Raw genomic sequence first — 15,861 nt, 5'->3', positions numbered from 1 at the left:
ACTGCAGTGTTATGCTATAGCACAAGCAATCAGCTGGATAACATCCACCAATGAAGGGGCGGGGGGCGGTGTTTGGGGTAGCAGAGAATGGATGGGTGAAGAGTAGAAGGGGGTGAGTTTGGGGAATCTCAATAGGAATAATGTGCTATCCTGCAGTACTCTGCTAACAAATTTGGTTTCTAAAAAAAGCAGGCGCTGTCGGTGGCAATGACTCTGAATTTACTGAGTGGTAAACAAATCAAAAACGCATAGGAATGGACTCAGAATTCAATTTTTGAAGGTTATTAAAAGCCCTCTGCTTGTCAGATGGATGCACTGAACAAGTGATCCGTGCTCCTTGATTTTCTCTTTTCCTCTTTCAAAATTTCCTTGGCCATTAATGGAGCTAATCGCGTGAAAGTGAGGTGCTGCCAGACCTGAAGTGCTGCGGCTGTTACTGCAGATGCTGCTGCACTGGCACCCTCCCCTCCATCTTCGCAAGCTATCTTTTTGCTACTGTACTGGCAATCAAAATGTAGACTGCACTACTTTCAAAGTCACCTCTGCTTTTATGTTGACGCTACCCTTCACCTATCATCCAATTCCTTTTTGGTTTTACTGTCATGCCTTCGACTTTACATCAGTCATTTAGCTGTCAGCTTATTTTCGGACTTGGTGGATTTTGTATATCATGAGTCATAAGGCAGGATTTGGCTGATTCAGACCAATAGTGCCAGAATTTAAGGCCAACCTCGAGCAAACTGCGCATTTTAGGATTTTATGCGAATTACCAGCTCCAGCTCCATAGGAATTTCTAACCTGGTTTACAGTAACTAAATTAAGTGAAAAAGATGGGATACAAAAAACAATATGGAATGCCACAGCAGCCATGGCCACACGTTTAAAATTCTCACCTGCTCCTGTTGAGACCCACAGTGACCATCTAGTCCCAACATCCCCGGACATGTGTCTGTGGTGTCCTTGCGCTAGAAACTAGTGCCGCAAACTGCTCTCCAGGTGCTTAAGTAACCTGACCTCAAGTGCAGAGGTCAAATTTCGTGCACATGAAAAATAAAGGTGACTACTACAGAGTACGATCAAGCATCCTAAAATGCAGTAAAAAATTGAAACCGACCAAAATTTGGACGCATATTCTTTAAAAGTTGAAGTAGAGTAGAGGTAAAACCAACATCATGCACGACATCCCGGAAGACTTCAGATCAAAGTGCATCTGAAGGAATTACTCCACAAGTTATCCTAAACTTTATTTGTGTTGTTTTTATGATTTGACCACAAAAGAGTAACAGTGATGTAAAAGACAGGAAATAGGATGACGCTCATAGAACTGGTCATTAAAGGTCAGGGTGCAAACAATTTTTCCGAATTGAAAATTCATCTTCTCATTGATAATAGGTTTTATAATACATACAAGTCACTTCCTGCAAGTTGTCAACCACAGATCGATTAGAAAATAGGTTTTACTTACTCATTCCGAGTGTTTCCGAACCTCATGGAAGCTCGAGGAATCGTGGCTCTAGCCACCGGAAGTGACGTAGATGTAGCTAAACTGCTCGCTACAGCACATTCAATGGCGAGTGATGTTTTGGAATCAGAAGATTTTGAAAAACACGAGCCGACAGAAGGGGGCGTTATTAGAACGTTCATGAACCCTACGGCTACGGCTACTGTGACGTCACATCTCCGGAAAAAGCCGAAGATGAGGGGGCGCGAGATTCAAATGGCAGAGGACACATTCTGAACTGTATTTAGTGATTAAACTGCTGTCTACCAACGACCTAATCACATTTTAATAACAATTATTCTTTGTAAAGGGGGGTCTAGAGGGCAACAGAAAAGTTTTCAATGTTTGCACCCTGACCTTTAAACTAACAGTCAAAGATTTTGCCGGTCAGTCCTCCATCCTCCGTCCGCGACCTGGGCACCCTTTCGGCATCGTCCCTGCGTACTGATTCTTAAAGGGCTGGTTGGGCCAGGATGGCCATGTTTTCACTAAGTTCATTTTATATATTTTTTGATCAGGAAAATCAAAAGAGTTGTCATTTTCTATTTTATCCGTGAATTTTGGAGAAATTAGAAAATAAGTCACTCTAGGGCTGCTCGATTAAGCGATTTTGAACCGAAACCGAATTTTCTTGATAAAACGATGTTAAAAACGTTCAAATTGGCACGTTCGATTTTTTTTATTTTTGGTGTATCTAAGCCACCGTGGTTTCCTCTGCATTTCCGCTTCCTCCCACGAGGGCGCAGTTCGATAACAACAACAACAACATCCATGGCAACCGGCGATTCTGCTATTTGCTCAGGCAAGTCAGCGTTTAGTTAATAAATCGGGCAAATATAGATCTGTAGTGTAGTGTGTGCATGTACAATACAACCTGTGAGCAAGTTATTCACCGTCTGAAAGGCGTCCCTTTTCTTCTCCTCTACAACGAACCTCTCGTCCATCCGGACTATGCATCCGTATTTAAGCTTGACAGTGGTATTATTGAGTGACAGTTTTGCACTAATCATTGATTTTGTTTAAGTAAAACCAGGGAGAAAGGTGAAAGGCTGGTCAATAGCTGGTTGGCAAAATGGTTTGAGAAAAAATAATCTGGATTTTCTTGATAGGCAAGATTGGACAGGCCTAGGTCACTCCATGAATAACGCCCCTTGTTAATGACTAGAATGGGCCTCGCCCCCTACCTTTCTATCCTTGTTCGGCCAGAGTCACTGGAGGATCCGATTACAAACTCTCCATTGGAAATAATTGTACTTTCATTGCTTCTAACGTCCAAAAACGGTGATCAATTGGCACCAAAATGTATATGGACATCCCTGCTAATGCCCACTTCAACATATCAAAAGGATTAACTTCTGTGTGGCTGATTTATATGACAATGAGGAAATGTGGAAGTGAGCAGAGCTACATAGATTTATGCTGGGACGAGCGCACACTGCTTCTTTGCAAAAACAAAAAAATAAAAAGTAAAACACTGCTTATTTGCTGATCACAGTTAGGACGGGCGAGGCATTTAACGCCAGTCGGGATATTTACAGAGACTGTGAGTGGGAATGAGTGGACGTGCACATTTATTTGGATGAGGAATGGCCACAGTTTTTCGACCGACAACACGCCGTCCAATGGAACGTAACAGCCGAGAGTATTTTTGAGGCAATAAAAAAGTCAAATGAGACTTTTGATGAGAAAATCAAAAAAGTAACCGAACATATGACAGGTAGGACAAAAACTTACAAAATTCCACGATACATGATAAGGGTAACAGTTGAAAAACTCACATGTGTGTTTCAATGTCTAATAAATATGCCAGCCAGAGATCTCAAAGATCAAAATCTTAAGACCGGTTGAAAAATCGACAAAATTGACCTTTTGAATCTTAATGAGGTTGAAAAGCCAAATGATATTTTTGTATTTACACTGAAACAAATTATGGTTGACAGGGTCACTGATAATGTAGTGGTACACACGCCTGAGTTGTGTGCGGGCAGCATGGGGTCGATTCCCGCTCAGTGACGGTGTCTGTGTGTGTGCCCTGCGACTGGCTGGCGACCAGTTCGGGGTGTAGTCTGCCTTCGCCCGTTGACGGCTGGGATAGGCTCCAACACCTCCCCGTGACCCTGGATAGGATAAGCGGTTTGGAAGATGACATGACATGACAAATTATGGTTGAACTTCCTCAATTTTATTTTGTCAAGCGGTTGCACAAAATAAAATCATCTGTATATTTTTAAAGTAGATGTATAGTCTGCTTTAAAAATCTATCTGGATTCAGATGACTTTATTTCGTGCAACCACTTGATGACATAAAATTAAGTAAATGATGTACAGCATTTTTTTCAGTGCATGAAAGATTATTTCTAATTCCATTGTCGAAATTGTATATTGCACAATATGCCAGCATCTGCTTTTTTCATGTTTTCTTGCTGTCCACACACGTGGAATGTGCTGGTGCCTTTTCGCCTTCTATCATTGCACCGCCATCTGCATGCACGTCAAAAGGGGCGTGTCCTATCTACCTATGTTCTTATCTATGGTTACCTTCAAATTACCACTCTGTAATTAGCTACACTGGCAAACTAAATAAAAAATAGCGCACATCATTGCTTTTGTTGTGTAGAGAAACAGACTCTCACTATATATTTACAGCTTCCTGTAATAAAACATAAACTCTTAGGTGGCCTTTTATAGGCCTACTATTATTATTTCCCCAGTGATCTAAGTGTGTGTCTGTCCACATGTGCGGCCTTCATCCACGTTTGTAATGGTACATGTATGTGCATGCCCTTGTGCATATTGATTCATAGTTTTGTATGTCAACCCAAAAAAAACATTATGTTCTCAGTTGAAGCATCATGGCTGCAAGGATTCTTTGAGACTTTCTGTACAAATTATCCTGAGAGAGTTGGAGCCCATTATGGGATTTAAATTGGGATTTGACATCTCAGATGAAGGGGATGCAGACTATTGTCCACCTATAGTTGTCTATAGTATTTGGAGTCATTTTTGACACCACTCATGGAAAACTATTGAAAAAAAAGTACTTGCTTTTCGGTTGCCCATGATTAAAATGTGTTAAAGGGACACATGGGTGAGCTTAACATTGGCACTTATATAATAGGTTTGCATGTAAAAATGACATCAGTACTAAAGTGCACCCCTCCGCCAAAAGACTCTCGTGATTTAAGGTCTTTTTTGTGATTGGATTTATGACAAATTGCCCCGCCTCCTTTTGGGGCGTGGCTTGTGTTATTTTTTTCAGTCCCAGCAGTCTACGTCACGGGAGGGAGGAAAGCGTGGTAATATTGCTCGCTTTGTCAGTCCTGTTGTCTGAAACAGCGACCGATCGCCACCAAAATGTAAATGCACATACTTCAACCTGTGAAAGTATAAAAGTGTCCTGCACAATCGTTTGGATTTACTGACATGAAACGTGATCTCATCATGATCACCTCCACAAAATCAAAAATACAGTGGCGATTGCTCCTCCACTTTCACAAGCTAAAGCGGGCAAGAGCATGAATGCGCACACAAACCCTGACTGGTTATATTACGGACATTTATGTCATGTTGGGGTTGCCTCCCAAGCAGTCGCGTGCAGTGTCCGACACTGCTTGCAGCCGCCACCATCTGCCTGAGTGAGGCGGCGTGAGAGTGAGGTAAGCCCTCATCCAATGTTCAGCGAACAAAAAGTTCCACCGAGGCTGACTGCACGGACGAGTGTAGCCACATTGGAACGTGCCATTTCGGCTGTTACATTCCAAATTGGACGTCATGTTGTAGGTCGAAAAACTGGGGCCATTCCTCATCCAAATAAATGTGCACGTCTACTCATTCCCACTTCAGTCTCTGAAAATATCCTGACTGGTGTTTACTGCCTCGCCCGTCCTAACCGTGATCAGCAAAGAAGTAGTGTTTTGTGTTTTGTTTTTTCTTTTTAAAAGCAAAAAAGCAGTGTGCGCTCGTCCCAGCATAAACCTATGTAGCTCTGCTGACTTCCACATTTCCTCATTCTCATATAAATCAGCCACGGAGAGCTTAATCCTTTTGATATGTTGAAATGGGCATTTGTAGGGATGTCCAGATAAAATTTGGTGCCAATTGATCGCCGTTTTTGGATGTTATAAGCAATGAAAGTACAATGATTTCCAATGGAGGGTTTGGAATCGGTTCCTCCCGTGACGCCGGCTGAACAAGGATAGAATGGTAGGGGGCGCGCCCATTGGCCTAATTAATGAGAGGCGTTATTCATGGGGTTACTTATTTCCTAATTTCTCCAAAATGAATGGATAAAATAGAAAATAGCAACTCTGCATTTTCCTGATCAAAAAATATATAAAATGAACTTGTTAGTGAAAACATGGCCATGCTGGCCCCACCGTCCCTTTAAACTAACATATATCATTTGTTTATTCTTGAGGAAAACATGGGAAAATAACATTGGCTTACCACATTTTAATCATGTCCAACCAAGGTACATGTTCGAATTAAGTAAATCCAAAGGATCTTTTTTTTTTTCAGTGATTCAGTATAGTATTTTGGACGTTAATTTAAATACATTTTTTCTAGTACATCAGATTGTGGTTAATGAGGTGATCTTGTCTTCTTATATTGGATCATTTGTTTTTCTTTTCTTAAGAAAAGAAAAAACTAATTATTGAGCACATGAGATATTTAAGATCTTTCATCGTTCATTTGCATAATTTTTTGTTTTTAAATTTGACCTTAAAGGGGAAGTCAACCCAAAATGTTCTTTATGAGAAAATGTTCTATGCAGGCCCACTAGTCTAAACACAGCATTCTGATTATATTGTGTTTGTGGAAAATAAGTTAAGCAGTAAAATCTACCCATTTTTGTCCACCTCAGGGGGAGGCCATTTTGCCACTTATTGTCGACTGAAAATGACATCACAGTTGCTCAGGTGACAACCAATCATGGATCAGTTTCGAAACACAGATGAGCCGTGATTGGTTGTTACCTGAGCCCAGAGCAACTGTGATGTCATTTTCAGTCGACAGAAGTGACAAAATAGCCTTTTTATCACCTAGAATTTCAATAGAACAAAAGTAATAAATACTATACACCAGGAGCGGAGCCAGAACATGGCTAATGGGTGAGCCTGGAAAAATCAGGCTGGGCCTGAATATTTCCCTCACTGAGCACAATCCTCCTGTCCTGACACATCATATATTCAAATAAAATGACAAACTGAATAATATGAAGTTCAGATCTTCCTTAGACAACCACAATTATGCCACTCTTAATATTGAATACAATTTAAAAAACAACAAAACACAAATACAAAAATAATTTACATAAAATTTAAAAGCATATTTTTTAATCAATCTCACTGGGTGGGCAGTCTGTCAATCTGGGTGGGCCTGTGCACACCCAGGCCCACCCATAGCTCCGCCCCTGCTATACACTCACATTTTAATCTCTGATCTTATATTTTATCAATGACCCTATAAGCATGAATTATTTTACATTTAAATTTTTTCTTGAACCTCAACAAAGAACTACACAGCTTCAACGCATCATCAAGTCCATTTCACAAATTCACCCACAAAACTGAAACATTTGTATTTTTTGTTGGTCCTTACTTTTCATGTTTCAAACAGAAATATAACCTTTTACAGTAAATGATAATTGCCTTGTCTTAACTTTAAAAAAGTCAGAGTACCAACAGGTAGGCTTTTGTTTACTATAAGAAAAGGGATTTCCAACATCTTCAGATACACAATATCCATGAATTTTAAGATAGCAGATCCTATGAATAATTTATCAGTTGATTCTTGATAGCCAACCTTGTTAATTATTCGAATCACTTTTTTTTCATTTAATAATTGCATATATATTTGTTTTATATACATTTCCCCAAATTTCAGACAATATGTCAGGTAAGGTCCTACAAGAGAAGAGTAAAATACATGAAGAGCTTTCTTATTTAACAAATCCTTTACTTTATAAAGAACAGCCAGTGATTTAACCAATTTACGTTTGGTTTATTCTATTTGTGGCTTCCAGCACAATTTATGATCAATAATCACTCCCAAACACTTTATTTCGGTGACTCTCTCAATTTCAATCCCATTTCAATTTAGTTTTATGCCATAGTTAAGCTGCAACACCAAACACCATAAATTTAGTTTTATTTTCATTTAATGATAACTTATTACAATGAAACCATTTTTTTAACACAGTCAATTCCTTTTCTACAGTTTGTGTTAGTTGCTTCATGTTATCCCCTGAGAAAAATACATTTATATCATCAGCAAAAATTACAAATGTTAATATATTTGAGACAGTGGTAACATCATTTAAGTAAATTATAAACAATTTAGGTCCCAATGCCGATCCCAGTGGAATACCACATGTTGCTCTTCTCAGGTGATTTAGTATTATTTATTTTTACATATTGAGACCTATTAGTTAAATAACTGCATAACCATTTAAATGCAACACCTCTTATGCCATATTGTTCACATTTCTGCAGGCGGAATGAATGATAAAGAATATCAAATGCTTTGCGTAAATCAATAAATACACCCACAGCATATTGATTTTTCCCAATTGCTGTAGCTATATTTTACAAATTCCATCACTACTAGAGATGTTGATTGCTTGTTTCGGAAGCCATTTTGGTGATCATTTAGAAAATCATATGTTTCAACAAAAGCATATAGTCTTTCTCCAAAGAGTTTTTCAAGTATTTTAGAAAACTGAGGTAACAAAGAAATCTGTATTCTGTAATTTGACACAATATGCTTTTCACCATTTTTATAAATTGGAATCTCTCTAACTATTTTCATTTTATCAGGAAAAATACCTGTTAAAAGGGATTTGTTGCAAATATAGGTAAATGGTTCCATCACACAATTAATTACTTCTATTATGAGTGACATACAACGTTAGAATCTGTTGATGTTTTTGTTCTTAAACCTTTTAACAACTTCGAACGCATCACTCGATTACTCCTCCAAGAAACATGGAATTACAATTATTAAAAACACAATCAAACTTTATAACTTCATCTTTCGGCAGGTCAATCTGACTTGCAAAAATTCTGACCTATATTGACAAAAAAAATCTTAAAATTAATTAACAATCTCCACTTTATCATCAATGATGGAATTGTCTTGTTTAACAATGTTTGTTGGAAAATCTCTATTATGGCGATTTTCAATTACCTCATTGAGAACACTCCAAATAGCCTTGATGGGTTATTTTTATATCTTTGCAATAACTGATCATAATTAATCAGAATGCCATGTTTAGACTGGGAAGGTGCATAGAACATATTATCGTAAAAATATTTTGGGGTTGACTTTCACTTTAAACTCTTGCGCAATACAGATTTTACCATGAGTTGTAATTTATAGCTGTGACATTTAAAAAAAATCCACCTGTTGCTGAACCCAACCCGAAATTCAGCTATCTTACAAAATATAGTATGTTACTATCTCACATATTATAATATTGTTATATCATTAATATTATTATAAAAACCCGATGTGCTAGAGAAAAAATTAGGGCAGACTCGGAATCAGTGCGAAAAGAAAATCTAGAAAGGTTTACTTGCATGACTAAAAACTTTACTAAAAATTAGTTGACCAGTGTACTTAGTTTTGTTTCATGTATTTCATGTTTATTTCCTTGTGTTCCATGTTCATTTCTTGAATTACTCTTATCTGTTGTCCCTTGCTTTTTACTAATCCTTCCTGTCTTGCCCAGGTGTAGCTCATTGTCTCATCAGTTTGTCTGTATTTAGTTCCGTGGTTTCTTACTCTTTAGCCGTTCCTCGATATCAAGCGTGCAGAATACAGTCTCGTGAAGTCAACAAGTACGGTCATCCTAAGAATGTACTCAAGAACGTACTTCCTAAGAACGCTAGTCTCTTTGTAATTGGAACAGCTTTGAAGTTGTGAGCGTCGCCCCATTTCTGGCGTGTTTCAGTTAAAAGATCAGAGTTGGGCATTCCGCCTAGCCGACGGACCGGTCCGTCTATCCGCCTCGACGCCCATTTTGCAGGCGATAAACGGGAACCTTAAAAAAATAAAAAAACGGACTCAGCATAAACGGAAGTGGATTTTCGCCTGTTTATGTAATCATCGATAACCTGACATTGATGATTATTGTTTCATTTGATGCAGGTAAGTTTGCTTCTTGATTCGTTTATTTTACATCAGGCATGTTTTTGGTCAGCTAATGGGTCCTCATAGCGTGTCCGCAAGTGCTATTTTCAGACCGCATAACGTCACATCGTGCGGAAAGGGGTCAACAACTATAGAGCTCGTCGACGACTCTTGTCACTACTTACTGCCTGTTTTCTGCCCGTTGATCTCAGAAAAAAACATGCAAAGTAAGCACTGCTGCTATGGACCTTGCAGAAACAACTCCAGACACTACAACCATCCACATACGAAGGACGCATTCTTTTTATTCGTTTCCCCAAGCCAAAAACTCAGAGGGATAAATGTGAACGATGGCTCAACTTGTGTGGACGTCCAAAAGACCAATTTAACGCCGGCAAGGTGAAGCCTTTCACCTTCATATGATGTAAACATTTCGTTGGGGGCCATATGGTCTATAGATGACAAACCTGATCCCTTGCTGGCCACTGCCTGCATAGAAGAGTTGAGCCATTTCGATTTTCTATCTTTTTTGCTTGGCATTTGGCCTTACTCCTGCCTGACAACAATGAATAATGAGGAAAAATGTAAAGCCAGACTGTTGTTCTACTACTGTGTCCGGCCACGCTCTGATTTGAGTGCCTGTGTGGATGAGGTGCTCGGAAGCGCTAACGGAAGCACGTTGAAAATGATAGCCGGACCGACCGATAGGCGATTACTATCTGATCCGGCCTGACAAAAAGACGGATGGATGGAAGGGTACCCTTGCTGCAGACGGAAGGCGATAAACGGACCGGGAAATTTTTGTAAAATGCCCAGCTCTGTAAATGATAAAAGGAAAAAAATAAACTACAAACGTGAGTCCTCTCCTCAGCCATTTTGATAGCGGCACAAAATGCATTCTGGGATATTTTCCCAGCCCCCCACAAGTCACCAACTGATGCATCCTTGGTTTAAGCTAGCAGAGAAGAACAATGTCTGAGTATTCCCTGCGTTCTTCTTTATTACGTACTTTCAATTGGAACAGTACTTGGGTCGCAACTGATGACATTTCATAAGATCACAAGGACGTAGGAACGGACAAGAACACCATTTGAGAAACGGCTAGTGTAATGAGTGAGACTACTCACCGTGAGAGTGTGTTCAAATTCCAGAGAGTCATATTTTTGACCTTACAACAAGGTAAGACAAGACTTGCGTGCTGCCGCGCTCCCCAGCCTTACAGATGTACTAAAACATGTAATAAAACATGGAAATAAGTCTTTACATGAATATCAGATAACATGATTTCTTTGACGGACTTGTAAGAATCCTCTGCCTTGCTGAGTTGGAGATTTGACTTCAGTAAGAAGGGTGATTAAAATCCTCTCATGGAATTCTGCATTTCACCCATCATGCATCCAATTACGCATTGTTAGCACAACATACGCCATACAGGCACAATGCCTCTTAAAGGCTGTAGGGAGCTTGAGCCTCTCCCAGCTGACTTCAAGCAAAGGCCGTCTCCATGCTGTACCGGTTATCAGACAATCACGGGGCACATATTGAGACAGTCATCATTCACACAATAACCGAGTGGGAGCGCAACCCACTGCCTGTAACAAAGTCGGGTGAGTTTATCACTGCGCCATCGATGTGGGGCATCAGTGAAAGTTTCAAAAGGAGGAATTTTGTGTCCTACAGATCAACTTTTCGATATGAAAAATGCTGTATGTTCATCAGACTCCGATCCAGTGTAATTGTACTGATGATGCAGAAACTTGACAGCTGGCAGCACTGTTTTCAAGGGCAAATGTTGGGCCTTTAGATCAACTTAAAATCAGCAGTGTGGGTAAAGGTGTTATGGTGAATTGTCAAACGCAGAGGTTTCGGGGCTGGTTAGTGACAGACATTCATTCAGTCAATAAAGTAGTATTACAAATTAAAGTCACAAAAGCCCAAGCTTGAATATTGTGTTATACACTTCATCACAGACCCACAGGCACTGACTGAACCTAAAGTGGAGATGCATTTGTCATTACTGAGGAAATATGAGACTGCATCCAGGGCAACATACTTTGCACATAAGTGCCATTGAGGGACCTTGCTGGCATCTTGCATTTGATCAGCATGACCCATTGCATTATGCCTAATGTATTTTTTCTTTGTTCGTTTGTTTAAAAAGGACAGTGAATATTACTGAACATTTGCATGTAAAAATGCCAGATTATATAGCTATATAGTACATTTCCTAGAGTAATCATGTACACGTTTGTATTTTTTGATGGGTGCGACCTTTCTCTTGAACTTTTCTTGAACTTTTTTCCCAAGTGCAAGTGTTGTGCAGAACCTGCCATCATTTCCCTTGCCAATGCAGGTTTGTGGAAACCTTTCCCGCAGCAATGCGCAATAATGACCATACAGGAGTGACCAATGCAATTTTCAGATAAACCTGCATGCAAAGAAGGAAAATTGCCTTTTCGGCCACTCACCCGGGCGTATTTAGATGAGTACGGGTCCTCAAAGAGCGCCCACATCTTGGGCTGCCACACCTCCCACCACGTCGCCCTGCGGCCGTCCTCCTGCACGCACAGCCGCTTCAGGTCACCGTCCGCTCCGCCGGTGAGAGCCGGATCTTCCTCAGGCGCGTCTGGCTCGGGGGTCTCAAAGCTGTCCAGAGCTTCCTCTGCGTCGCGGTGCTGACGATAATTCATCCAGCAGCACGCCTCCACGTCCGTCTCGTCGATGCCCCAGAAGGCGAGTTCCTCCTCGAAGAGCGGCCCGCAAACATCGTTCGGACAATGAAGTTTCCCGGTGCGGTAGTAGTTGAGGATGAAGGCAAAAGTGGCCGGGTGGCGATCAAAGAAGAACTCGTCCGACTTGGGGTCGTAATCGAAGTTGCTGTAAGCGTCGGGCTCCGTCAGCCAGGACAAGCGCGTGCCCGGTAGCGTCTTCAGGGTGCTCCGGTAGGTCTCGTGTCGGATCCCGCCGCAGTTGATGACGATCTTCTCGCTATCTGACGCCGAGCAAGTCATGGCTGCGATCGGGCATGCTTCGGTCGGCGCGCCCGAGTGGTGGTGGTGGTGGGATGACGATTCTGCTAGTAGCCTGTCCCATTCACTGCTGATCCCCGCTGTGTATTTAGTCTCTGTAAAGGCATCCTTGCAAGGTGTCAGGGAGACGAGGAGGAGAGAGAGGTAGTGAAGGAGGAGCCTGCGCAGCGCCTGCTGTGTGCTGTGTGGGGATGAGAGAGATGAGGTAGACTATAGGCTACAAGGCAAGCTGATTTTATGAATCAATGACATTCCCACTGCAAAAAGTTATTGGCTAGTGCACTGGTGGAATTCATATTTTTGGATCAGTAGAGTTAAAGTCAAATTGCCGCCCAAGATTATATCCGCTGCATTCTCTTAGGTGTCTGTATACGTAGCCTATAGGTTCAATATTAATTCAACTAGGATTTAGCCATGGAATGTGTTGGGGTATACAGTAACCAAGAAATAAACTAAATACAAAACAGCAGAGAGAGAGGTGGGATAAAAAAAAAAAAGTATGAATCCAAAATAGAAGCTTGTAGCCTAAATTTCAGTTTTGACATTCATTGAAAATCTTTCAAATAAGGTGAAATTTTAATGTTTCAATATTTGTTTTCAAAACTTTGTGGGTCATTACAGAATTGGAGGACATTCAAGCTTAAAAAAAACCTTTCTCTCAGGAGTAAGCCAATAATAATAATGATAATAATAGTAATTGTCTTATTCTGATCATAAGCATAACAGATTTATGGCTCAGATTCAGCAAACAGGTCAGCCGCGATTGGTCGTTGTGAGCAGTTGTGATGTCATTTTCAGTCGACAGAAGACAAAATGGCCGCCCCCTGAGATGGCTAAAAACGAGTGCATTTTGCTGCTTAACTTATAGTCCACAAACCCCAAATTAATCAGAATGTCGTGTTTTAACTAGTGGGCCTGCTGGGAACATATTCTTGATAAAAATATGTTTGGGTTGACTTCTACTTAAACAACTTCTCAAGCAGAAACATGTTGAATATGCCTCCACACAAACAGGAAGTCATGTAATCATTATAAGACATGGGACAAAGGTCCCTATTTTACCTTTAGTGTTTTATTATTATTAGCTCCAATTTGACCCCCTTAACATTTTTCAAAACTCACCAAATTTTGCACGCACATCAGGAATTGGCGAAAATTGCGATACCATTAAAAAAAAAAAAAACATTAAAAATTACCTCCTTCGAGGGCGTTTGTCGTATCGGCTTCAAAAAAGCAGACAAGCGAGAGTGAACCATTCTGATTAAAAGGTGGTGAAAGAAAGATCTTAACTGTCCCAGTTCGGATTTTATGAGGTCCCGCCAAGACAGAAGAGATCTGTCAGTTTTGTGCATTTGGCTGCATCTTCAGTTAACTTTTTTTTTTCCCTCTGATAATCTGCACCACACATCTCCTTTTCTGGTGGTTTATGTCTTTTAAGCATCTTTGACATTGCAAATGCCCTCTGCATTTTTTCCAGAAAAATAACGGTGGCCATCGGTGCCAATCATATTCAATAGACGCATGGATCGGTTCAAATTGTGGGTGGGGGGGCTCATGTTCCCCCCAACACAACGCAGTGATACAGTCACCCAACATTACGTTAAAAAAAAAAGTTTGACCACAAGAGCGTGGAGATCTTGCAATTTTACCTGTGTAACCGCACTTTGCGCAGACCAATCTCATCTCTCGGCCAGCGAGTCAATTCCTGCTTACTCAATGTCAAGGATGTGTGCGCTTCCAACGCCCTGATTTTAATGTGAATGAGGGGAGCCGTTCCGATCGGCCGTATGTCGGCTGCATTCCATCCCACAATAGGTCAATGGAGCAAACACCCCCTTAGACTATTTCAGTTGATGATTACAATAAAGCGGATTTAACAGCTACCCATTTTCCTCATAATTTTTTCCTCCAAGGGCTGCATAGGCCTACAGCAGAATGAAAACGTTCAACGCCCATTTGACATTCTTCAACTTTATGAAACAATCCAAAACCAATACATCAAGCAATTTTTCAGTTTTGGGTGGACTGTGGATCCTAGAATAGACCTGCCACTGCACTGAGCAATATTTCCACATTCAGAACCAAAACAAAAGTAATCTGCAATAAAATCACAATTTTTGAAGCAATTATTTTATAATCATTAATGCTATATGCTCACAAATTGAAGCCTAAACCCCTAGAAAGTGGAGGAAAATATTTTTGCTTCTAAAACAGAATTATCTCTATTCCCAAGGGTGTTACAAGGAGAAATTTTGTTACAATTTTAGTTGTAATTTCTTAGCATTTTTGCATATCTCGAAAAGTTCTATATGAAACCAATGTATTAGTAGTAGTAGTAGTTTTAGTACTAGTGGTAGTTTTTTGTAGCTGTATGGGGCATACTGTACATAGCAACCCTCTACTTTTTTTTGGACTCACACCCATTGCAATGCTTACCCTTTCCAACTTTCTTTCTTTATTTTTTCAAATACAATGTTAGTAATCATCACCATGCCACTGGATTGTCTGAGTGTGTGAGAATCCGGTGTCTGAGTGTTTTTTTAGGGTACATGGTAAAGAAGGGACATTGAACGGAGTGGCCGAATTGGAGTCAGCCCCGTCTTGTCCTGAGCCAAAATATAAAGCATTTGTGGTTTTTAATCTCTTGTTTGGTTTATGTGACCAAAGATGAAGACACGAAGGATCCACATTTCTATGACATGCAATCACTCTATAGTTGTAGTCTGCGCCCATCATACATTTCTCATTGCTTTATTTTTCTTGTCTCAGTTCTGGAGTTCTTCTAAAGCAGCATACTTTGAAGCACGTTTAGCTCTACATACTGGGTTTGAAAGTTTTTCTTTTACTTAAATTTCATGACACCAATGTGAAATCGAATTCCACAATGCTAGTCTCAGATGAACTGAATGAACATTAACCTTTGTGTTATGAGACAATTATAGCAAGTAGATATGTTAACATGCTATATGTTATATTTCATATAAGTTGCAAACAAATTAAAATGGATTGTTAAATTCATATAACTAAAGTATTTAGAAATAAAGATGGGAAATGCCGTGCTTGATGAAAATGTGTCTCCTAAAGCTCTTGCCTGTCCTTTTTGACCGCCCACACCACCACCATCCCTCCTGCGGCACCGCTCCCTTCCTCCACTGTCTTTCAATCTACTAAAACACTTGGTTGAGTTAGAACGAAGCA

At 40.2% G+C, this 15,861-nt stretch overlaps 1 protein-coding gene across 2 annotated transcripts in view; it reads right to left on the bottom strand.

Annotated features, from left to right (window-relative positions):
* Nucleotides 1–12,756, bottom strand: part of LOC147135002 (voltage-gated potassium channel KCNC1-like) — a 75,547-nt gene extending 62,791 nt beyond the window's left edge. For both annotated transcript variants that reach the window (XM_086055108.1, XM_086055107.1), the window contains exon 1: nt 12,103–12,756. In XM_086055108.1, the coding sequence (XP_085911234.1) occupies nt 12,103–12,645 (543 nt within the window). In that variant the 5' untranslated portion in view covers nt 12,646–12,756. The remainder of the gene's footprint in view (nt 1–12,102) is intronic.
* Between the last annotated feature and the right edge of the window lie 3,105 nt (nt 12,757–15,861).

Source organism: Filicampus tigris, chromosome 16 (genome assembly GCF_054856515.1).
Source record: "Filicampus tigris isolate MCC_2025a chromosome 16, RoL_Ftig_1.0, whole genome shotgun sequence".
Lineage (NCBI taxonomy): Eukaryota > Metazoa > Chordata > Actinopteri > Syngnathiformes > Syngnathidae > Filicampus > Filicampus tigris.
The sequence above is the reverse complement of the archived record's forward strand: the minus strand, read 5'-3'. Positions and strand labels throughout refer to the sequence as shown.